The sequence below is a fragment of the Carassius gibelio genome, chromosome B25, assembly GCF_023724105.1.
Source record: "Carassius gibelio isolate Cgi1373 ecotype wild population from Czech Republic chromosome B25, carGib1.2-hapl.c, whole genome shotgun sequence".
In the NCBI taxonomy this organism is placed as follows: domain Eukaryota; kingdom Metazoa; phylum Chordata; class Actinopteri; order Cypriniformes; family Cyprinidae; genus Carassius; species Carassius gibelio.
This window is the reverse complement of record NC_068420.1, coordinates 11,110,897-11,137,416: the sequence shown is the minus strand read 5'-3', so window position 1 is coordinate 11,137,416 and position 26,520 is coordinate 11,110,897. Positions and strand designations below refer to the sequence as shown.

The window sequence follows — 26,520 nt, the reverse complement described above, 5'->3', positions numbered from 1 at the left end:
TGACACCTCTGTGTCGCAGGCTTAACTCTGCGTGTGTCTCACTGGTAAAGAGTGAGCGTCACCACCATCAAGAACTAAAATAAACTTGTGCTTGCCAGAGGCTGAGGGACCAACCATTGACTTGCAAATGAAGACACTATCACCTTCCTCAGCAGCTATCAATTCCTGTTCACAAGTAAATGCACCACCGCTTACAATATTGTATCACTAACAACCAATTATCCAATCCAATATCAGATTTGATATTTGAAAAGGTGGTCCACAGACCTAAATGGTTTTACATTTAATGAGCAATACATCCACGATGACAACTTTCCAGTTATTAGATCAGGTCTGTAACCACCCTTTTTACGGTGCTATATCTCTATAATATCTGTCTAAAGTTTGAAATAATTAAAACAATTTTTTTTTACGTTTTTTTAAACAAGGTTGCATTTATTTGATAAAAAAAATACAGCAATATTGTGAAATATTATGACAATTTAAAACAACCTTTATCTATTTGAATATATTTTATCATGTAATTTATTCCTGTGATGCAAAGCTGAATTTTCAGCATCATTACTCCAGTATTCAGTGTCACGTGATCCTTCAGAAATTATTCTAATATGCGGATTTGGTTCACATTAATCAAAATATTTTAGAATATTTCATAAGATTTCTATTTCAAATCTATACTGTTCTTCTGACTATTCTTCATAAAATCCTGAACAATAATTGTTGTACGGTTTCCACAAAAAAAAATGAAGCTGCAAAAACTGTATTCAACGTTGACAATAAAAATAATAAATACTATTAATAATTGACCAAATATAAAACTTAAATAACAGATTCAAATATATTCATATAAAAACAATTATTTTAAATTGACAATATTTTTACAAAACTACGGTTCTACTTTTTTTTATCAAATAAATGCAGATTTTGTTAACAGACTTATAAATACTAATAATTTTAATTATTCCAAACTTTTGACCAGTTTTGTACATAATAATTCCAAACTCACCTTCAGTGGCCATTCGTCGTCTCAGGTCTCGCTGTAGCCGACTTTGAGTGTCCTCCAACTCCAGTTCTTGAGCACTAGAGACAAGAGCATGTGTAAGACACGTATAAAACTTCAAAACCTTGATTAAAAGAGTCACAGGACTTACAAGATCATGAGTTCAGACTCATAACGTGACAGTTTGTTCTTCTCCAGGACCAGTTTGAACCAGGTTTGCAGTAGTGTGGTTTCATCTGTGGAGTCATCGCCTGTGGAAGCGACATAACACGCTAAATTTACCGAACACTGAAATCTATAACACAACTAATGTGACTCAACCATGTGATGGTGTCAGATTTGAATAAACTTGGTCCTAAACATTTGATCTACAGTGTACAATGTGAATCAACTGCTACTGAAAAACATCCACTATTAGTAATGACTTTTACTATTATATGTGATTTATACACAATAAAATTTAAAATGTAAATGTAAACTTAATTATTTTTTTTTAAATATGAATAAACTATATAAACTTACTACTAAAATCAAACAAAATAAAATAAAATGAAATTTCCCGTGACTGTGGAAACCTCATGCTTATTAGTTATTCAAATCTACAAAATTAAAATTTTAGGATCATGTTGAATACTTCAAGTCAAACGAAAGCCAAATACTACTATTATTTGGCTAATAGTCTCCCACAGTGCCACAATGTTCGAGTCTCCCACATTGACAGTTTCAGAGCATTGTCTTCTACATACTCCAACTCTCTATCCATTTGGAGGCCGCAAATGTCAGTTAACAAAGAACCTATTCAACAAAAAAGCGCACCCCACAGCCCCTCATCTTAATACAATTATCCACACAAAGACTCATAAACATGCCAAACAATGGATTCTGGCAGGTCAAAGTGCACAGTCACAAAAGATTTGCCCCCATGTATTTATTAATAGCATTCTGCTGCCCTCAGTGAAGTCTGTTGATAGAAGACACACTGTATCCTTGCTGTCCACTTCACAAAAGGGACGTCTTCTCTACCGCCTGCATCCTTGCAGCATTGTGAAAGAGAGAGGTACATTGACGAAACAAGGCCAGGAAAAAGATGTAACATGACACACTTAAAGCAATGCAGTGTCTTCCTTTATGCATTAATACTGTGGCAGCCTTCAACTATAAATCTAGGAGCAAAAGTTTCATCTTTGCTTTTCCTAGTAGTTTCATTTGGTTTCTTAATGCCAACAATGCCCGTCTTGGTTTTAGGACGTCAAAAGAGGAATTTCTGAGGAAGCAGAAGTGAATATATAGTAGATGTTAAAATTCAATTTAGTCCTTATAATTAGAGCTTAGCGCTTTCAAAATATGATTATAAACTCATTATGCAGTATGTTAAAAGGCTGCTGCGATTTGCCATTTTTCATTCGGAAAGACTTGTTGCCTTTAATAATCCCAACGTAGATCAACATTCACCAAAATAATGAAACATCACATTTTCAGCTCATTTCGGAGGCACTTTTCCCTTTCTCGGTCTATTTACAGAAGCCATTACCTCTGCAGTCATTTCAACATAATTTTGACTCTAAATGGCCATTTAGTTCGAATGCAAATCACTATTATTTGAATCTCTAATTTCCCCCTCTAAAAAAAGTCAAACAATAAGACAGCAGCTTATTTGCAGGTTTTCTTTGTGTACACGGCATATGGATCCAGGGGTTAGTTCTGATGTGGCTCAAAATCTTTCTGTGGACAAGAACAATGCATTGACAATACAGATTTCATAAAATAAAATATACAAAATATTAAAAAAATAAAAAACTTATTATATATATATATATATATATATATATATATATATATATATATATATATATATATATATATATATATATATATACACCGAAAGAAAGACTTTATTGTTTGTAAAGCCCCGTTCACACCAAGAACGATAACTATAAAGTATAAAATATCAATATAGTTCTAAAAATCATTCTCAATATTAAAGAATAGCACATCACAGTCCACATCACAACTATGATGATAAAGGCACAGAGAAACGATATTGTTGGAATCACTTTTAGAATGATTTTTTTTACAGCTGATGAACGATACAAACATTGACAGCCAATCAGAATCCATCCTGCTATAATTAGCTGAGAATAAACAGACAACATCGTGATCTTTATAGTTATCATGCTTGGTGTGAACGTAGAGCACCCTGTCAAGTCACTACCGGTGACTTCCTGTGTGACATGAAATAAACAGGGTAAAAAAAAAATATATATAATGATATAATAATGACGGGAAGTCGTGGTTAGAGGGTTGGACTCCCAGTCGAAGGGTTGTGAGTTCTAGTCTCGGGCCGGACGGAATTGTGGGTGGGGGGAGTGCATGTACAGTTCTCTCTCCACCTTCAATACCACGACTTAGGTGCCCTTGAGCAAGGCATCGAACCCCCAACTGCTCCCCGGGCGCCGCAGCATAAATGGCTGCCCACTGCTCCGGGTGTGTGCTCACAGTGTGTGTGTGTTCACTGCTCTGTGTGTGTGCATTTCGGATGGGTTAAATGCAGAGCACAAATTCTGAGTATGGGTCACCATACTTGGCTGAATGTCACTTCACTTTCACAATTTAAGAACAAGTTCTTGGAAATAAGGATGTGAAATCTCATTCCCTATGGCTAAATATTTCTCAAGTTTGCACGCTTGATGGGGCAACAGCATTGTGCGCTTCATTCACATAGCCGTCAGCAACTGACAAAAGCTGTAAGTGTCATAACACCCCTTTAAATAATCATATCACCATCACAGAGTGAGTGGGTGGAGACGGGGCAACATGTGAGGACAATGGGACTGATAATGAGTTACTTTAAATCAAATATTTCCAGATGTAATAACGTGTGACTGTGTTAGAATGTGCCGTACCAGTTTCTCCTCTGAGGATCTTCTCCAGAGCCACACCTTTCTCCTCCAGAGCTCTCTGCTTCTCCTCAACTTCCTCCAGCTGTCTTTGGATTACCTGCCAATTACAATAAACCTTGATTCAGATCAATGTCTCTAAAGTGAATATACTTTACGGTCAGTTTACAGGAAAACCCCCCACTGAAAATGTCCTAAAAAATACTTTTAATGACATTTAAAAACTTGTCTTACCTGAGCCCGGTGAAGTCTTCTAAGTTCATCTCTCTTGGTTTGTTGCACAGCTGTTTTCTTCTGTGAGGTGCCACTGTGAGACTTTTTAGCAAATAGTTAACAAACAAAAAAAAAAGTGACAGTTTAAAAATCAGGGCTCTGTGCTTGAATGTGTAGAAGATTTGAACAAATTGTTGGAACAGCATGAGTTGTGATCCGTTAAGAGGAGCGGGGAGCTTTTACCCTTTTTGAGTCTGGTTCCTGTTCCTCTTCACTAGACGAGTTGGACTCCTGTTGTTGTTGCTGAGCAGACGCTGTGGATACAACCCCGGGACAATAATGTATCATTTAAATAGCAGAATGATTATTATTAAGGGATTTACCAGTAAATACTAAAAACAAACAAATATAAACCCAATATATGGGCTGTCAATAATATTAATAATAATAATACAACAAAGTCAATTTATTTTAGCTCAAGGCATCTTTAACCATTTAAGGAATTACTGTATGAGTTGGTATCGAAATAAGCAAGTAAATAAATATATAGATAAGCAAACAAGTGATAAGAATTAAAATAATAATAATAATAATAATAATTATTATTATTATTATTATTATAACAAAATGTTAATTAGTTAACTAATGAGGCACATTTTAAAAATTAAGGAAATTATCAGTAAGCAACTAAATAAATAAATACTGGCTAATAATGAAAGAAGATGAGGATGACATTATTTTAGGTGAAGGCACATTTAAAAAAAAAATCTGATTTATATAAATGATATAAAATTCTGTAAATAATACCAATATCAGTTAATAAATATATAAAATATGTAATATTAAAAAAGTGTATCACTTATACTGGCTCGAAAATAAAGTAACTGTCATGAAAATATTTGTATTGTAAATAATAATAAAAAACAGTTATCCTGATTATGAACATAAATGTACATGAACCAGCTCATCAGAACAGATCCATTATTAGAAATGACATGTGTTTAACTGTATCCCTATGCCATTAAAACATTGTGCAGCAAACAATGTGGGATGTATATGGCATGATGCATCACAAGATGAAAGTGGTATGTCCCACAGTTACCTGAATATTGTATGCAGGGAATATAATGAAAGCCAGTGGGAGATTAGACTGCATTATATAAGAGACAACTGTGCTGCATATAACAATGAAGATAACACAACCAGCAGCATGGGTTTTGTGCACGTGTACGTCATGGAAACAGCGCATTGCATCAAAACTTTAAAACCACCAAACTTATATTGTGTCATACATTTACACGATAAAGAAGTGAAATTATGTTACTGCACCTTTAAAATTCTTTGTGCTCTTATTTTTCTCTAGCATTTTAATTAAGTGATTTTAAACTGTGTCAATGGTCACTTTAACCTGCAATTACCTTTGTTTCTGAACCTGGAAAGAATGGTCAAGATGTCCTTCTGGTTGTCTCCTTTCCTCTGATCTGCTTCTTCGTTCCTCTTAATGCGCAGAGAGGAGAAGAAATTGAGTTTTCTGGGCGGTAAAGAGGCCATGTCATCTTTCGTGCCCGTGTGGGTCTTGGAGCTGAGAGCCACCTGCTCCAGTAACGAGGTGAGCTCACTTTCTGTCCTCGCTCTGGACTGACTGACATCAGTAGATGTGAGGTTGAAGGAGCCCTCAGACAACGGCCTGGCTTTCAGAGGTCTGTTTCTCCTGAGAACCACAGGGTTGTTTCCTTTTTTGCTGGTGGAGAAGGACTTCCGGAGACTGCTGGCCCACTGTTGGAAGCCAAGGAGCGGAGGAGTGGGTTCAGGTTGAGGACGGCTTGGTTTTGGTGGAGCTTCTGGTTCTGGTTGATCGTTCGGAGGACTCGTTGAAGTTCTGTCCCGTTGTTCTTCTCCAGAAGTCGAGGGCTTTCCAGGAGCAGCCAAGTCCCAGTCGAGCAGCTTCTCCTTTTCAGATAAAGACAGTGTGAGCTTCTTCTTGGGGCTGAGGGAGCTCGTCTCTGAGGGATCGGCTGCGATGACAGGCTCTGGAGAGGAAGTTCTTGGTTTTGGGGATTCGGGAGGAAAATGTGTGCGATAGAGAGGGATTTTTGGGATCTCTTCAATGGGTGTTGACTTCTTGTCCTCCATTAGGGGGCAGCCAGACTCTATAGTCGATGTTGCAGCCTTCGTTACGGAGAGCTGTTTGACAAAAGACAAGATCTTCATCAGCTCATGGACACATCAATTGAAGAATTGTTAATAGAATTAAATTAAATACTATTTTAATCAACCTCCAGCTGGAGTCAATAAGTGATCATTTGAGGTTAGACAATGATGTTACACAGATTGACAGACAAAGTGAATGTAAATCTGTTTACAGATTCATGGATCTCCTCAAAGTCTGAGTCTCCATCTTCATCTGCCAGGGCTTCAGTTTTATCGTCTGGTTTTCCACGGTGAAATTTCTTAATCAGGACGAGGGGCAGAGCTGCGTGAGGAAATGATGCCAAAAAGGGCTTTGATGAGTGATCACAGATCTAATTAATCAATAATAAAAAATAACACTAGAAAATAAACATGATTAATAATTATGTGTATGAGCAAATAATAATAAATCAATACCCTTTCAATTCAGAAACTAGATTGTGAAATTTAGTATTCACTCTAGTTAGTTTCACTGAATTATCATTTCATATTAGCCAAGTTATGCTTGCGAGGAATATGACATGGTAAACAATGGCTAAATTGAGCTAATAACTACAATAACGATCTAGAATTAACTATGCAAAACATTTAAAATATACTGAAAAGAATTAAATGTTTGCCTGTACTAATTGCTTTTGTATGATCTCAAACAATGGCTGTGAAACAGACCAGCAGCGTCCTCTGGTGAAGAGAGAGGATATGACCGGCATCCAACAAGAGACACGTAGTCTGAATGTAAAGCCTTTGAAAAAGTTGCTTTAGAGTTTTGCTTTCACTGCAAAATACCAGGAAACTGAGCTCTAATAATAAAACACATGTGTTTAGGCGACCAAAAGCTGCCTTAGCTTTTATAAATAGATCATGCATGACGCTTGATATTAATCCAGCCAGGATTAACAAATGAATTCAGATTAGTCTTGTATGGCATCTAACATCACAGACACTACAATAGGCAAGGCTGAATCATTCAGCATGTTCAGCTGAGACACAGATAGACTCATTATTTTGAGCTCTTTATCAACCTTGAGCAGATAAACAACTCCGGCCTGCATAGAAACTCAACCGAGAATTAAGACTGTTGCTGAAAAAGACAGGCTCAGTGGGAAGGAAAAACACTTCTGCCGTGTCTGAAGGTTTCCATATTGTTGGTTTTATTCGTGGGAGACTGAATGATACTTACTGGATCGGATTTTCTTCCTCCAGAGGTTGTTTTTGTTGGTAATTTCACCTTTGGCTGTGGAGCGTTTCACTGCTGAAAAAAAGAGAAACTCCGAGTGAGCGCTTAAAGTGACATTGATCATTTAAGAGCGTTTTATTTCAATATACATAATGCAAAGTTTCAGTGTATATTTATTGTTTCACTTTGGAATGTGTTTTCAGCCAATAGCCAATAAAGACGAGCTAAGCAAACAAATCCATCAGCTGTTGTCTAACAAGCTACATGTGTGACCGAACAAAATGTTCATCTCGCTCAAGACAAGTCCACGGGCCAAAAATAATATAAAGTCGACGGGAAAGTCTGGCTTTGACTGCCACTCCTTAACCTCATTCAAAAAATGTATGAAAATACAAGCAGGAAACTCAGAGATGAACTTAAATCCAGTAATTAATAGTGCAAAAGAGACATTTAAGCCATCCTTGTATAAAAGTAATGTGCATTTCAAAATGTGACCTAAAAAGTGTCCAAATACATTTTGGGGTCATTATAAAAAGACAAAAACAGGAGATGCTGTGACATTGTGAAACTATGAGGAAAACCTAAGTTTTGACTGACCTTTCTGCAGCAGAGAATCAGGACACACAGCTGCAGGATCTGCAGGATCTGGCTTTTTAGATGAATCTTTGACTTCACTACTCCAAAATAGGCAAAAGAAAGTATTAGACAGGATCTTTGTAGCGTTCACACTTTATTATTTTTAGTTATTTAATAATATTAAAACAGTACAGTAATTATAATAAATACTACAGCTATTATTAATTATTAAATGTTAAAGAAATGTTCACTCTAGACAATGTAGAAATACTGATTAACACAGTATCTCTCACTCGTATGGCCCAGTAACACATGTGGAGTCTAACATGTCGACACAGGTACATATTTTATTGAAAAGTATCATTCTTACACTTAAATTGTCTTTCGGTTGGGTATGTTCAGCGAACAAATACTGCATTGTTTTAAGCACTGCACGAGTGAAACTTCATTGGAAATTGCAGTTTTATGTATTGCTACTTGATAAGAAACAAAGTCTTATCTTTCAAAATGATGTGAATTTTTTTTTCTCTTCAGGAATCCAAACAATAAATACAATTTTGACGCTCTTCGATGTAGCACGATGGATCACTGTATAAACGCTTCAGTTAAAACCGTGCCGAGCACAATCACCCCTTACTCTTTACTGATAGATTTAATGTAAAAAAACAAACATCTCATGCCTCAAGGAATCGCTGAACCAATGTTTCAATTGGTTTAAAGACCTCAAAAAGAACAGCTAGTAAACAAAAGACACAAAGCATGTTATGTTAGTTCGCTATAAATTAAGTCTAGAGAAGAGCTTTTCGTGAAATATTAGACTATATAGGCCTACTCATATTTTACTTTTTTTTTTTATATATATATATATATAGCCTATGACAGCCACTGTGTAAATGAATATATTTCAACAACACATATACATTTAGAAGTTAATTTAAGAACTGCATTATGTATACAAACATGTAAACTGCACATTTCTAAGTCGAGTGTTGATTATTATATTTAAAAATGAATAGTAGGCAAATTAAATAGAAGACTGGGCTTTGTTGTTGATTGCAATCTTATAGTAATGTAAAAGGTCTCGCTATAGTTTAAAGCATAAGTTGAATTTTATTTCAAGAAAGAGCAATTTGTTCAGTAATCCACCGTTTAATTTGAAATAAATAAATATTTTATTTTACAGCTGTACCTTGGTTTTGACGTCACTGTTCAGTATCAGTATCGTCAAAACCGAGGTACATACCGAACCGTTATGTTTGTGTACCGTTACACCTCTATTAGACATTCACATTTAAAGTGAATGGTGTAAACCAACCTCATATTTATGACCTCTGTTGAGCCTGAGAGAGCCTGCACTTCTGCACTCTCAGCCGGAGCACTGGGCTTCGACAAACCCTTCGGGTCATTCTGAGATCTGGAGTCTGATTCGGCTCCTGCGGGGTCCACGCACACACATGACAGAATTAATTTATAAACCAGACCCTGATATCATGCTCTCCATATTCAGAATAGATTACGTACCTTAATGTCTGGATTTCACCAGCACAACAACAACAACATCTTATAGTAACAAATTTTGTTTATTAATTAACATGAATTTATTATTATTACACATATCCCTGAAGAGTAACTTTAATTTATAAAATGTTCCATGGGAGTCTTTTTAGTGGATCTTTAATTAAAAGCTTTTTAAAGCTGAATTCCTGTTTAAATGATGGTATAAGGTCATTGAAAGCTTTCATAAGATAACAGTATGTCTGAACACTTGGCTATATGTTAACTAATTTCTCATCTCTTTATTCCTGTTAAACAGACATTGTAACCTTGAGACACTCTCCATATGAATGTCTGTTTTGATTAGTGTTTTTCAATAGCTTCTATCCCTCACTATTTAGCTCTCTTTCCCTTTAGCACACTCTATGATAGTCATTCATGTATATGCTGTATACTGCAGTCAATACTGCTTTTTTGTGTCAGATGAGTTAAAAGACATAGCTCAAAGTTTCTAAAAGAGTTATTTTTTCATTCATTTTTAACCCTGTACATCTTGCACACAAAACCACCCCAACAAAATGATTTGAGAGTTTTTATCTTCATATTTTGCCTACACAAAATAGCAAGATTAATGAAATGAAATATGGATATGAATACATTCAATTAAACTCATTTTCTCTTTGGGGGGTGAGACCCTAAGGCTATTTTAATAGCTTGATAAAAAAAAAAAAAACATATACACATACAGTGGGTACGGAAAGTATTCAGACCCCCTTAAATTTTTCACTCTTTGTTATATTGCAGCCATTTGCTAAAATCATTTAAGTAATTTTTTTTGACAGGAAAACACAATTGTTGACATTTTTGCACATTTATTAAAAAAGAAAAACTGATATATCACATGGTCCTAAGTATTCAGACCCTTTGCTGTGACACTCATATTTAACTCAGGTGCTGTCCATTTCTTCTGATCATGCTTGAAATGGATCTACACTTTCATTTGAGTCCAGCTGTGTTTGATTATACTGACTGGACTTGATTAGGAAAGCCACACACCTGTCTATATAAGACCTTACCGCTCACTGTGCATGTCAAAGGAACGGCCTGAAGAGCTCAGAGATAGAATAGTGGCAAAGCACAGATCTGGCCAAGGTTACAAAAAAAAAAAAAAAAAAAAACACATTTCTGCTGCACTTAAGGTTCCTAAGAGCACAGTGGCCTCAATAGTCCTTAAATGGAAGATGTTTGGGATGACCAGAACCCTTCCTAGAGCTGGCCGTATGGCCAAACTGAGCTATCGGAGAGGTAAAGAAGAACCCAAAGTTCACTGTGGCTGAGCTCCAGAGATACAGTCGGGAGGTGGGAGAAAGTTGTAGAAAGTCGACCATCACTGCAGCCGTCCTCCAGTCGGGGCTTTATGGCAGAGTGGCCTGAAGGAAGCCTCTCCTCAGTGCAAGACACATGAAAGCCCCCATGGAGTTTGCCAAAAAATACCTGAAGGATTCTCTGGATTGATGAGACCAAGACAGAACTTTTTGGCCTAATTTCTAAGCGGTATGTGTGGAGAAAACCAGGCACTGCTAATCACATGTCCAAGTGGGGTGGGGGTGTTTTTCAGCTGCAGGGACAGGACGACTGGATGCAATCGAGGGAAAGATTAATGTGGCCAAATACAGGAATATCCTTGATGAAAACCGTCTCCAGAGTGCTCAGGACCTCAGACTGGGCCGAAGGTTCACCTTCCAACAAGACAATGACTCTAAGCACACAGCTAAAATAACGAAGGAGTGGCTTCACAACAACTCAGTGACTGTTCTTGAATGGCCCAGCCAGAGCCTTGACTTAAACCCAATTAAGCATCTCTGGAGAGACCTGAAAATGGCGGTCCACCAACGTTTACCATCCAACCTGACAGAACTGGAGAGGATCTGCAAGGATCCCCAAATCCAGGTGTGAAAAACTTGTTGCATCTTTCCCAAAAAGACCCATGGCTGTATTAGATCAAAAAGGTGCTTCTACTAAACACTGAGGAAAGAGTCTGAATACTTAGGACCATGTGATATTTCAGTTTTTCTTTTTTAATAAATGTGCAAAAATGTCAACAATTCTGTGTTTTCCTGTCAATATGGGCTGCTGTGTGTACATTAATAAGGAAAAAAATGGACTTAAATGATTTTAGCAAATGGCTGCAATATAACAGAGTGAAAAATGTGAGGAGGTCTGAATACTTTCCGTACCCACTGTAGTATGTATACACAGCTGAGAAAATAAGTTTTTAACACCTCACCATTTTTCTCGGTTAATATATTTCTAAAAGTGCCGTTGACTAAATTTTCACCAGATTTCGGTAACAACCCTAGTAATCAATACATACAAAGAAAGTAAAACAAAAAAAATTCAAAAATTAAGTTCTGTGTAATAAAGTGGAATGACCTAAGGGAAAAAGTATTGAACACATAAAGAAAGGGAGGAGCAAAAAAGCATGGAAAGCCAAAACACCAGCAGAAATATCTCAGTGATTAAAACTCAGTCCTGCCCGTTGTCAGTGGAAATTAATATTAGTTTGTTCCCAACTGACGGCCTATCCAAAGGTGTCTCATTATCAACGTGTCACACAGGAAACATTTCATGATGGGTAAAAGCAAAGAGCTCTCTTTTAAGACCATGACAACTTTATTGTTGCAAAACATACTGATGGCATTGGTTACAGAGGGATTTCTATACTTCTGAATGCTCCAGTGAGCATTTTTGGGGCCATAATCCAGAAGTGGAAAGAACATAATTTCACCATAAACAGGCCACGACCAGGTGCTCCTCACAAGATTTCTAACAGAGCAGTGAAAAGAATAATCAGAAGAGTTTTCTAAGAGCCAAGGACCACTTGTGGAGAGCTTCAGAAAGACCTGGAATCAGCAGGTACAATAGTTTCAAAGAAAACTATAAGTAATAGACTCAACCGCCGTGGCCTGTATACACGCTCACCACGCAAGGCTCTACTGCTGAAGACAAAACACGGTGAAGCTTGTTTAAAGTTTGCTGCACCACATTTAGACAAGCCTGTGAAATACTGGGAGAATTGAGTCTGGTCCGATTAGACCAAAATTAAACTCTTTGGATGCCATAATACAAACCATGTTTGGAGGACAAATGGTATCCAACGTCACCTCAAAAACATCATTGTAGCACTGGCAAAATTCATATAATTGAAGGAACGATGAATGGGCAAATGTACAGAGACATTCTTGATAAAAATCTGTTGCTATCTACCAGGATGATAAAACAACGGTAGATATTTCAGCGAGACCATGATCCCAAACACACAAGAAAACTCTAATTTGGTTTCAGACAAAGAAATAAAGCTGCTAGAAAGGTCCAGTCAATCACCTGACTTGAATCCAATAGAAAATCTATGGAAAGAACTAAAGATTAGAGATGAAATCTTCAAGATTTGAAGGCTGTTTGTGTGGAAGAATGGGCCAAAATCACACCTGAGCAATGCATACGACTAGTTTCTCCATACAGAAGGCATATTTAAGCTGTCATTACCAACAAAGGCTTTTATACAAAGTGTTAATCTGGTGAAAATTCTTTAGAAATATTTTTACTGAGAAAACTGGTGATGTGTTCAATACTTATTTTACCTGAAGTATATAAATTATAATTGAAATGATTATTGTGTATCATTTGAGTTCAAAATAGAAGGCAGTGCAATCACCTACAAAAAGAAGATAAAAGGACAGGATAGAAAAGACCCAAAAGAACCAAGTTAAGTTTGACTGTAAAGGAATTCAGACATAATTTAAAATGGGTCTGATGTATGTTCTAAAAATGTTCTTTAAAAATGGTTTGTTGCAGTTCCAATGCTTTTAAAAAAAATGGGATGTGAAGTTAAAATGTGTGAAAAGTGAAAAAACTAGACAAAGGGGGAGGATTATGTTTGTGAATCTGGGTGTGATACATCTGGTACAGGGTCATTTTTTAGGCGTATACTTAATTATGATAGTTGGGTTACATTTCTTCTTATTAGCTTGGGAGTTGCATTGATGAGTACAAATACATCTTTGTTGAGGTTTACACAGGAAGCTCAATGAATCGGCAGACAATAAGGCAGAAACAAACTTTTAGAGTTAAAAATGAATTTATTTTATGCGTACAGGCTTTATATGTATGATAAATTAGGAGAAAAACAGTCTTTTATTGTGAAATATACAAAGAAATAGTAAGATAAAATTTACAAAAAACCATCCTTAAAGGACTTGAAAAATTGTGCAAAACTAAGTCTTCTTATAGGACGACCTCAGTTTGTTTTTAGGAAAAGGAACAAGAGAGTGCTCTTACATGGGATTGGGATAGTAAAGCAGCCTCTGCAACAGAGAGGACAAACACGGAGAGAAACAAGAAGGGAGGTTACTTTACGGGATGCCGTGTACTGGAAAAACAGGTGCATTTAAAAAGCATGCTGGGATAGTCGAGCGTACAAGTGCACTTCTGTTAGTAAGTTAACTTTGGTAGCAAACAAATGCAATGGCGACTTCCAGTGAAGGACAGCGATGTTTGGTATATCTAATAAGAAATGTTCATACATTAGACCCATGCTGCATTCACAATAATGCGGTTAATATTAAAGTTAAGGGAGCCAGTGCAAAGCTAAACAATCTGATCACCTGACCCATGCAGGCCAATCACGTTCCTGCTCTTACGGTTCAGCCAATCAGAAGTTGGAGCATTGGAAACTTGAAACAGACTATGTATGATGTAGAAAAGGGTGCAATATGAAGAGAAAAGAGGAAATTGAGAGAGAAATAGCACTAAAATCAAGGGTGAATTTTCCAGAACTATAATTATGCATATTCAGTACACTTAAACACTGATAAAACAGTGCAAGAACAACAACAACAACAAAAGTACACTTTTAAAGCTTTACACCACACATTTAGTGGAATGTTTGCATACTGATTGATTGAACAATTGGAGGTACCCTATTCACGGTGATAAGGAGGGACATTTCCTCCACTTTTACATTAGAAATCAATGCAGAATAGGATGCATTTGACCAATAAAGACTATTTGCATTACATCACAAAGGAAAAAACAACACCACAATTTTGGTTATAAGCCATAATCTAGATTCCCCAAAAAGCCATAAACTAAGAAAAAGTGAAAAAAAAAAAAAAAAAAAGACAAAGCGTATCATATTTCCTCATTAACAAAGTCGTCAAAATGCATTTTAATACTGTTTGGCATTTCCATTGCACATTGAACAAGGGGAGATGCAGACCTCTTAACGTTGCAGTCCCGTTAACCGGCAGTTTCAGGCAGTTAGGATAAAGCGGCACAACCCTTCTCAGTAAAGTGCTCTTAGTTTATCAGCTTTGGATCTTACATTTTCAATTAAAGGAATATTTACAAACACTGAATGTTTCTTAAACCCTGTAGGGCCATGGTTGTTCTTAAAGGGACGGTTCACCCAAAATGACAATTCTTTCATCATTTACACATTCATGTCATTCCAAACCTGTAGGACTTACTTTCATTTGTAGAACACAAAATAAAATACTTTGATGAATGTTGATGATGTTTTTGTAATACAATAAAAGTCAATGGGGTCCAAAAAATAAAACCACAAACAAAAAATAACATTTGACTCCATTGACTTTCATTGTATGGACACACTTCTCATTAATTAAAATATGTTAATTTGTGTTATGTTGAAGAAAGTCAGTCATACAGGTTTGGAATGACATGTGGGTAAGTAAAAAAATAAAAATAAAAAAATAAAAGACAATTGTCTTTTTGGTTTGTACTGTCCCTTTAAGAAAATTTTAATTCAACTTCAAATTATGTCAAACTCTGTCAAAGGTACTGAGAAATAACTAAATATTATAATTAATAAACTAAGGATGTCAGTGTAAGGGACTGGCCCAGTCTACAGAGTTTAGGAAGCCCCTTCCCTCGTCAGTCCAGCGGTACCGAGGACCCTTTAAGGCAGCTGGAGCCCCCGGTACGGCTCGACTGACTCCATCATGCTCACTGGGGAGGGAGCGATGGCCTCTCGGCTCATCTGGCCCGTCATCTCATGCAGCATGTATATGAAGGGCACACCCAGACTCAGTAGCTCATAAAGGAATGCATAGTCCTCCTGGCGCTCTCTGAGGTGTAGCCCTACGGCCCGGGCCGTCTTATACATCCAGCGGGCAAGCTGGCGGGGCGTACCGAACAGTGTGCGGCCCACGTGCAGTGGCCAGTGCAGACGTTTCCTAATAAGGGAAGTCAGGGTACCTGAGGAAGGGCCGCGGAGGCTGTCGGTGGCTGTGTAATCAGTACTAACGCTGGACGAGGGTCTGCCAACACCGTTGATCTGTAATAATGAGGATGTACATAAAACAGAAGAGGATGGGAACATTTAACCTAAACTAAAAGTTTCTTCTAATGTACATTTCAAATGTGCATAGGATACGGCAAGTAGGCTGCACCAGACAGATATAATGTATATATTAGTGATGATAATAATAACAATAACAACAACAACTATTACTAATAACTATAAATAATAAAAAGAAAACAACTAATAATAATGATAATTTAACTAGATTATTACTATTATTATTAATTGTATTACTATTATTAGTATACTATTATAAATAATAATAATAATAATAATAATAATAATAATACTACATGACTGAACAATAAAAATGTTTCTTAAAATAATCTTCTGATATTCTGATTATAGAAATTCTGATTATTAACCAAAACTTCATTATCTTGATTATTAATAATAGTTCTAATGATTAAACACAACACTGTCACAAATAACTAATTATATTTCTAATAACTAATGATTATATACTATTATAAAGAATACAATTTTTTTTTATAATTGTGTATAATAATGATTACTAGTATTATTGTTGTTACTATTATTAGTTATAGGTATTAATAACAACAACAACAACAACAACAATAAATTACTAATAACTTATAATTATGAATGAATAATGAATATAAAATAAGAATAATGAACAGATCTAGATTATCTAGATTATTACTATTATTATTAGTGTTACACCTATTATTAGTCATAGGTATAAATAATAATAATAATAATAATAAAAATAATACTACTACTACTACATGATGGAATAATGAAGATTATTCTGAAAAGTTATCATTATTATTAACAAAATCTACATTATCTTGATTATTAATAATAACTATAATTAATAACACAACCTATAACTAATAATTATTACTACTATTGATATACTACTGTAAATAAAAATAGCTTTTATAATTAAATTATAATAATGATTATTACTATTGTTTACTATTATTAGTTATACAGTCAGGTCCATAAATATTGGGACATCGACACAGTTCTAATCTTTTTGGCTCTATACACCACCACAATGGATTTGAAATGAAACGAACAAGATGTGCTTTAACTGCAGACTTTCAGCTTTAATTTGAGGGTATTTACATCTAAATCAGGTGAACGGTGTAGGAATTACAACAGTTTGTTGTTTGGTAAACTCTAATCTGGCCTTCCTGTTTTAGAGACTCACCAATGGTTTACATCTTGTGGTGAACCCTCTGTATTCACATGGTGAAGTCTTCTCTTGATTGTTGACTTTGACACACACATACACCTACCTCTTGGAGAGTGTTCTTGATCTGGCCAACTGTTGTGAAGGGGGTTTTCTTCAACAGGGAAAGAATTCTTCGATCATACACCACAGTTGTTTTCCATGGTCTTCCGGGTAGTTTTGTGTTTGGAAAGCAACCAAAGAGATTTTTAAGGGAAAGAAGTGGAATGTTATGCAATGGCCAAGTCAATCACCTGACCTAAATCCGATTGAGCATGCATTTCACTTGCTGAAGACAAAACTGAAGGGAAAATGCCCCAAGAACAAGCAGGAACTGAAGACAGTTGCAGTAGAGGCCTGGCAGAGCATCACCAGGGATGAAACCCAGCATACGCTGATGTCTAATTGATCTCCAGACTTCAGGCTGTAATTGACTGCAAAGGATTTGCAACCAAGTATTAAAAAATGAAAGTTTGATTTATGATTGTTAATCTGTCCCATTACTTTTGGTCCCTTAAAAAGTGGGATGTACATATACAAACTGTTGTAATTCCTACACCGTTCACCTGATTTGGATGTAAATACCCTCAAATTAAAGCTGAAAGTCTGCAGTTAAAGCACATCTTGTTCGTTTCATTTCAAATCCATTGTGGTGGTGTATATAGCCAAAAAGATTAGAATTGTGTCGATGTCCCAATATTTATGGACCTGACTGTATGTATTAATATTAATAGTAATAATACATGACTGAATAATACAAATTATTCTGAAAAGTTATTATTATTATTATTATTATTATTATTAATAATAAAATCTAGATGATCTTGATTACTAATAATAAATATAATAATTAAAAACAACACCACCTTTAACTTATTGTCCCTCCATGTCACTGCTTGGACTTTGTTTTCAGTTTGCTCTGTTTCGACCTCGAATTTGTATGCATTGTTATTAAATTACAAACACCTTTTAAATAAAATGAGGAGTGCATCAGATGTAAATAAAAATTATTTAAATAACTGATTTAAATAAATTATTTTTGTAAATAAATTATTATAACTAATTCTAAACTTTATAACTGACTGATTTATTGGTTGACCACATCGGTTTAATAATTTATTAACATTACCTCTCCTCTTCGATGCCTACTGCTGATGTTTCTCTGAGAAAAGTGCAGCTTGCAGTAAAAAGTGCCTGCAAGAAAATAACAAGTAAATAATGTACACCATTCAATACCACACACTACATGTAGCAGACAGTCTAATGAACAGAAATGGCATTATAAACGCAACCTCGCGCTAACAAACCTTGGTTGGAGTCGAAGGCATGACCACCGAGCCGCAGTGTGCAGCCACAGATGTTACAGCGGAAACACTCTCTGTGGAAGAAGTATCCCTCCGCACTGAGCCGCTCCATTATGTACACACGCTTCTCACAGAAGTGACAAGTGTCGCTGCCGCCCAGAGCCAGAGGAAACTCCTTCCGCATGCTGGTCTGAAACACGTCATCCATTCAACAGTGAGAAGGGATAAAAGGGATCAAACTAAATTGAGCTGTTACAACATTGTTCTAATACACTGCAATGAGATCAGACACACAGGTTACTTATGGATAAATATATAAATAAATTCAAAAACATTCCAAATAAAATCAAATTACTAAATCATATTATTAATATAAAAATAATTTTTTTTATATAGTTTACATGGCATGCTAAGTATTTTGCTATATTACTAGCACATTGATCAGCTGTTTTAATGAGAAAATTAGAAACTGGTCGAAACATCACAGATTTAAGTTAGCAGGTCAGTGAAATCACACAATATGAAAAGGGCACAATATTTTGTAAATAGGTCAATAAAACAATGCTTAAGCCAAAGCATGAAACATAGTCCTGAAAAATAAGGCAAAAAGCTTGTGCTTTGATTAGCCAGATTTAAGAATATACTGTATATGACTGCCCCAGATTCTGCACTTCTTCTGGCCTCTGTCTGTGGACAAATACTCTCTTAACTAGTTGTGGCCTTCAGCAAAACAACATGCCGTTTTTGCACTTTTTTCCACTTTCCACAAGATTTGAACACACCATTTAACAATAGAAAACAACTGAGAAATAAAAGAAAACCTCATGACATTGGCCTACATCCTGAGGCTGAAACATTGTTGGGAGAATAAAAAGACTTCAGATTCACATAAATGACAACATGGCTTCTGAAAACTTCAGAGGATTCTGTAGCTTCAAGAAACAACCTTGTCCCGGGACAGAAGCTGCTTACCAGCGAGAGGGTGAAGGGGTTGTTAGGTCTGTGATCGGTCTCGTATAATATGGCCAGAGTAGCAGCTTTAACACCAATAGCAGAAGAAACCTTTCCTACCGTTCTCTGACGATCAGCGGGGAAGAAATGAAGGGGGGAAAGGAGAATAGAAATAAAACAAAGCAAATCAGGAAAAAGAAAAATGCAGTAGATATTCAAACCATAGTGAAGAGTGATACAGATGTGAAAGTGTGGAAAAGCCAAGTCTTTGTAAGTACAATATTTAAATGCATTCTTTTTTCATGAAAGTTCCATTTACTTTTTTTAAAGAAACAATGCCCTATTTCTATACTCCCATTTAATAGATTTCTATCTATGAATAAGGAATACTACTATATAGAAATATGATGAGTTTTACCACAGTCTTATTTCTTCATGGTATAGGAACTTAAGGAAAAGCAACATTTCTTAAAGTGTTGCAATCTCTCAGGAAACTACTACATAAAAACAATTATTGTGTTCTTTCATGCATTCAATGTGTAACACATTTGACGCTCCTTCAAAAGGAAGAAGAAATGCGTGACTGTTTTTACACTGGCCCTAGTTAGAAACCAATTAATTTTCTGAATTGTACAAAAAAAATGAAGGAAAACATCTTTATCAATGACAAAACATTATAGTGTTTATGCAAGGTTAAGGTCAGTTTATTAGCAGCTTGAATACCTGTTTGGAGGGGTCAATGCACTCTACACGTCTGATTTCAGAGCGATCTGTGTGTTTATCGTCCTTCAGTTGTGTTTCTGAATCTTCACTGCACTACAACCAATGGGAAGATGCCTTTCAATATGAATCACTCACAGATTCTGATATATTCTGTAATGTACCTCTAACCACAGTCTGTGCAGATACACTTCAGAGTGTTAATGCAGTCTAAAACAAGAGAACTTCACTAATTACTATTAATATAATCACAATGTTTTACCTGCTGGTGTTGGACTGAAGGAACAGGAGACAGACGACAGGAAAGAGTAGAGGATTCTGGGATAGCGTGAAATGAGAAGGCTTCAGAAGGAGAGGAAGAAACGACAGCAGAACTTTCATCTGCCTGTGTGAGGAGAGCAGGAAGATGTAGAAAAAGAAACATAGAAAAATGAAAGAAAGAAATCACAATCCAAAGATTACACAAAAACTGAACACTAAGATGACAGAAGGGGAGGACAGAGATAAAATAATAATAATCAAAAAAAATGTATTACCACTACTAGTAATAAATGATTTATTCATTTTATTATTATAGTAAAATACAGAATTATTTTACATATTTGTTATAATTAATAAATAAAAAAATACTACTACTAACAATAAATTGTATTATATTTGTGTAAATTTTACTAAAATATTAATATGTATTAAATAACTTAATCACAATATAATTATAATGAAAAAATTAATATTTAGTTACAATAAATAAAACACTACAAATATAAATAACATTAATTAATCCATTATTATAAATATTAAACAAATACAATTTTAATAAAATTAATGTTTCAATATTTAGAATTAAGTATAAATATAAAATGTAAATTTGTTTATTAAAAAAGTTAATTATATTTATTCAATTATTTTAATTTATTGAATTTTATTTTAAAAATATTGTAACATTTGTATCAATTCATTATTGTTATTATAAGTTATTATTAAAGTGGAGCTGATATTAAAAATATTAATCTTTTAAATATTGTTATAAAGAAATTAAATTAGGACTACTAATAAATACATTTATAATAATATTAATGTTTAAATAATATTTAATAATATTCTAATTGAATAATTTTAGAGGAAAATTCTCTAAATTCCTCCTTCCATCCTCCTCTCCTCTTCTCTCTTCTTACAAAATAAGTTATAAATATTATACAATAATTAAATTGGTCAAAAACGTGAGGGTCTCAGGCTCTCTCTATAGGAGAGAATGAAAAAGGGAAAGAAAAACAGAAAGAGAGAATAGAGGACTGCATTCAGGCAAAGTGGCCAACCACAACGTGACTGTTATGCACTCTTGATTAGTTCTGCTGAAATGAAAGCGTGCTGACCAAACAAACTGTTCTGCGTTTCTTCTGCCTCAGTTGTTGTGTTCAATAATTATATAAGTCAGGATGAAAAAGAAAAGGTCACTGTAAATGAAGCATGGCGAAAGACAGACACCACCAGATGCTGGCACATATAAGTCCTTTCTAGGGAAAATCCCTCATGAGGTCAAGTAAGGACAAAAACCAAAAGGCAACACACAGCACTTGTTAAAACATACTAAACATGCTCATGCCTCTATCACCAGCAGAGTGGACTATTGTAATGGTCTCCTCAGCAGAACATAGACAGCTGCAGCTCGTCCAGAACACTGCTGCCAGGATTCTGACTAGAACCAGAAAATCTGAGCATATCACACCAGTCCTCAGGTCCTTACACTGGTTTCCAATTACATTTAGGATTGATTTTAAAGTACGTTTACTTGTTTATAAATCACTCAATGGATATGCTCACTGAATATAAACCTCATAAGCCAACTCCGATCATTAAGATCAGTTAGAAATACCAAGGGTTCACACAAAACAAGGGGATCCGCTTTTAGCTATTATGCCGCCCGCAGCTGAAACCAGCTTCCAGAAGAGATCAGATGTGCTAAAACAATAGCTCTGTGCAACGTCTAAACTTATAGCACTCTATTTTATGTATAATCATTTTATATTTAATTTTATTAGTATTACATTCATTTTAAATCGATTTTTAAATTTAAATGAACTAGTTTCATGATTATTTGACTTTCTTTTTTGTAAAGCACTTTGAATTACCATTGCATATGAAATGTGCTATTTAAATAAACTCGCCTTGCCTAAACTGGCCACTGAAGTTTTGTGAGCACACAGTAAGCAGGGCTATACCATCATGTGTTAGTAATACTAACGCAATGCAACCTGAAGTTTAGCTTTTCACCTGAAGTTGAGGTGGTTTGCCAGTGAACAAGCAGCTCAGTTGCTGAGCGCGCTCTTTAATGCTCTTTTTGTTGAACTGTCTAGTAATTTCAGCCTGCACTTTTCTCTGCAAAGCATTCAAAGGCAAAGGAGAAAGAAAGCATTACATGAAAGAAAGGGAGTAAAACTATCACTGTTTGTAGCAATAGGTAGGTTTGGACTGATGCATCACAGCGTTCACCTGAATGACCTCCTCTTCCAGCTTCTGTAGGCACTGCAGCATGCCGCCCAGGGCTAAATCTGAGGGGTCTGCCGGCTGGAGCACTTTGAAGGGAATGTGAGGAGATCTGGGACGAGACTCACTGACTTGATAACTTGAGGGAATTCCAGTGAGCTGGAGAGTGTGATGAACGCTAGTGCTTTTATAGTCGGACTGGATCTCTGTTTGACTGTGGCTGGACTGGATTTCTATACAGTGGTCAGAATGATGGGTCTCATTCTGCATGTGAGATTCCAGCAGTCTTAGATAAGGAGAAGGCTGAAAGGACACAGGTGATAATATTTCAAAGCTGAAGCCAGATTCACAAAATTATAAGGAATGAATGATATACTGGTGCCATATTGGATATCAGCAGATTTTCTTTTTTTTTTTTCGTCATACTCGTAGATGCTGGATATTTTAAGTTCATTCTAATTTCCTCTATTTTTACGTTTAGATCATATAGTACGTACTAACTAACCTACAGTGACATTTTTTAAATGTAACTTTTTTTTTTTTTTTGCAAATTTAAAAATACATTTTATATTTGAATTATTTAAAAATGTTTTCATTTGAATTATTTTAATAGTTTTTTTGTGTTTTTATTAAAGAAAGTTTTGAATTTCTAAAATTTTTGGAAGGGAGGGGTTTGCTCCGAACTTGCGAAATTCTGAGAAAGTTACAATATTTTCTGACCTTAGATGCATTTAAAACCTGTTGTAGTGGACTCCAATACAATATTAGGACACTTCAAAATACATATGACCTGCTCTTTAACTATTTCCCCACCAGCATGCTTTTGAAAAGTTGCCAGCCACCGCCAGTAATTTTGATGATTGTCACTAAAATCTGATGGCCTCCAGTATATTTTGCTATATGAATATTTTACTCCGTAACATTATGCAGTTTTCATTTATATCCAGTCTATTGCTGATGATCGCATTATTTTTAATATGAATCTGTTTACATTAGAGATCGCTCATTTCTCCATCCTGTTCACGTGTGTTTGTTTGGAAGGTTTTGTACTCGTTCAGATGATGTGTAATAGCGCCCCCTAATGTATAACAGTGAAAACACAAAAAGACATAAAAACTCATCTTTGGCGTGGAAGCGTTGTCTTCTAAAAGATGAGATAACTAATCAATTGTGGGAAGAGTGTTAATAGTTTATAAAATAGTCTTAAATAGTCTTAAATAGTCTTAAAAAAAGTCTAAATTCAAACTTTAAATAACTGTTCTAAAAATATCATACCACAAAAATGACATTTAATATGATTTACGCAAGTTGTGTTGTGTTCCTGGCTCAGCATCCGGTGGTGTTTCTGGAACATCAATGAATGACTGAATGCAGAAAATATACTGAATGACTGATTTTTGGAATATTATTCTAGGAAATGTCGATCTAGTGACATGGTCTTCTCATGTAAATCTCATTGTGTTGTGGATTTGCATTAGGTTTGCAGTGGACACACATAATGGAAACAAAACACTGCTGCATGGGATTGTGGGTGATGAGGAATGACAGATCTTCCCCGCTGGCGGAGCATACCTGCCATTTTGGTTTGGGTGGAGGGGGTGCAGACTGGCTCTTAGGTTTGGCAAAGCGCAGGTTTTCTGTCATGTCCAGAGATACAGGTTTGTCAGCCTCAGATTCAGACTAGTTTTGGTAACATTGCACCCGAGGAGATAGAAAGAGATTGAAGATGGAGAAAGAAAAAGGACAGAAAGCAAGAGAAAATCAGAGGGAAGCTAGAGAAGCCACAGAAAAAGGAAAGCAAAATGTAAGAGCAGAACAACAATGAAACCGCATTAAATTCTTAAGACCACAGATTGGCTTATGATCAACAACTCGACTGCACTGCACAGAAAGTTCATTAGCTGTTCACAGTCAGTTATGAAATATTAACACCCCATGAGTGACCTACATCCTTTAAGCCTATAATTGAGCAGCCAGACCATTTAATGACCACTGCTAATCTCAAAAAAAGGAAAGCCGGCTGCTAAAAAAAACAGCAGGACTATAACAATTATCCTGCATTATTCTTTTAAATTAAAAATGATCTGTAAATAATATACCCATACTTTTTGAAAATCTGTATCAAATCTATCAAATTTAATATAGAAACAGTAGAAATGTTATTTGTTTTTGTTGGCTGTTTCTTGTAATTAGTTTTTGGCTAATCTTAGTTTTCTAAAATTGACTAACTTTGGATCATATAGTGCTCTCTAACCTGCAGTGAATCTCAAAAAAAAACCTTACTAATTTAATAACACTTAAATAGAATCTTTAGCAAAATCTTAAAAAAATATCCATCCTTTCATTATAATTGTGGTGTCTACATTGACTTGTAGCACCAATTTACTTTAAGTGTTTATTCTGAATTTACTAAGGAACAATCAAATTATTAATTGTTATTTACAAATGTTTTCATTTTAAATAATTTTATAAATTTTTATTACAATAAGAATTTTTTATTTATTGAGAAAATCAAATTACAGTGGCATGCAAAAGTTTGGGAACCCCTTGCAGAATCTGTGAAAATTATTTTCCTACATGAAAATGTGAATAATTTTCCACATACTGTTCAAAAGTTCTTAATGCATCTCGTTTCCTTCTGGAGCATCAGTGAATGTTTGAACCTTTTGTAAAAGTTGTGTTTGAGTCCCTCAATTGTCCTCAGTGTGAAAAAAATGGATCTTAAAATCATAAAGTCACTGCTGGAAAGGGTTCAAATATGCAAAAGAAGCTGGAAAACTGAAGAATCTGCAGGACCTTAAAGATTTTTCTGAAGAACAGTTCTCAGTTTAACTGTTCAGAACAAACATTTTTCTTGTGGACTACATCTAAACATCTTTTATGTAAAATATCTTACTCAGGACAGTACTAAATACAGTACAAATAACGTGCATTTAGTATGATCTCTCTTATTTTGTTATAATTATTCACATTTTTACAGATTCTGCAAGGGGTTCCCAAACTTTCGCATGCCACTGAGTGCATTTAAAAAAGTATTTAAAATATTTTAATTTCAATTAAAGTTAAGGCTTTCAGTTTAACACGTTACTTAGTTATGAAGAAATAATGCAATTAAAATATTTTAATGCAGTTAACGCACTGGCCCCACCCCAAACCTGTACATCATCTTACATTTCATATTGTTGACTTGACAAATATGACACAGGGCAACCACTCCACAAAAATTCAAGATATTGGAGCAAAAATGCCCCTGTATGAGTTTTTGTATAAGTTTAAATGTGATTTTATATAACAGTAAAGTAAATAAAAAGTTGATATCATGTAACACAGCAACACATCTGAGCAACAGTGGTGTTTACTGTAGTTTCTGAATGAATCTGCATTTTAAACAAATGGAGTGAACAATGATTCAATGGCCCATTCATAAACACAGCCCTTTACTTCATTCCTGAAGCCTTTGAACAAATCAAATGAATGAATGACTCAAAGACACTTACTGCCACCTGCTGGCAGATTTAGTTTCTTATTTAGAGTATCATTTCATTAAAAAAAAGAAAAAAAAAAACATTAAATGTATAGTACACGCGAAAAAAAAAGAAAAAAAAAAGTAAATTCTATAATTTACTCACCCTTATGTCGTTTCAAACCTTTCTTTTGTGGTACATAAAAAAAGGGATTTTGAAGACTGTTGGTAACAAAGCTGTTTTGGTAACTAGTAACTTTAATTGTATTAACAAACATTGCTGAGATGTTTCTCAAATTATCTTTTATATTCCAAAGGTTTTAGGTGTAAGAAATGTTATGTTGAATCAAATAAAATATTTATTTCTAAAGCTACAATTTGTAATGTCTACTTGATACTTTCTCATTTAACACAACAATAGCTTTAAATAATCTTGTGTGGGTATTTTCACAAATTTATTTTGCA

General features: G+C 35.1%; 1 protein-coding gene across 8 annotated transcripts in view; it reads right to left on the bottom strand.

Annotated features, from left to right (window-relative positions):
• The window catches only part of mical2b (microtubule associated monooxygenase, calponin and LIM domain containing 2b), a 59,709-nt gene that overhangs the window by 948 nt on the left and 32,241 nt on the right, over positions 1-26,520 (bottom strand). For 2 of the 8 annotated variants that reach the window (XM_052597575.1, XM_052597574.1), the window contains exons 17-29: positions 18,441-18,627; positions 18,263-18,327; positions 15,827-15,905; positions 9,369-9,486; positions 8,075-8,151; positions 7,481-7,552; positions 6,474-6,583; positions 5,529-6,294; positions 4,354-4,424; positions 4,132-4,212; positions 3,904-3,997; positions 1,152-1,251; positions 1,007-1,080 (exon numbers count right to left, since the gene is read on the bottom strand). In XM_052597575.1, coding sequence (XP_052453535.1) covers positions 1,007-1,080; positions 1,152-1,251; positions 3,904-3,997; positions 4,132-4,212; positions 4,354-4,424; positions 5,529-6,294; positions 6,474-6,583; positions 7,481-7,552; positions 8,075-8,151; positions 9,369-9,486; positions 15,827-15,905; positions 18,263-18,327; positions 18,441-18,627 — 1,894 coding nt within the window. Of the gene's footprint in view, positions 1-1,006; positions 1,081-1,151; positions 1,252-3,903; positions 3,998-4,131; positions 4,213-4,353; positions 4,425-5,528; positions 6,295-6,473; positions 6,584-7,480; positions 7,553-8,074; positions 8,155-9,368; positions 9,487-13,666; positions 13,912-14,368; positions 15,906-18,262; positions 18,328-18,440; positions 18,628-19,409; positions 19,515-20,111; positions 20,205-20,370; positions 20,494-22,379; positions 22,485-22,598; positions 22,896-24,164; positions 24,273-26,520 lie in introns of those variants that run through there. The other 6 variants (XM_052597569.1, XM_052597570.1, XM_052597571.1 and 3 more) reach the window with 6 other exon arrangements.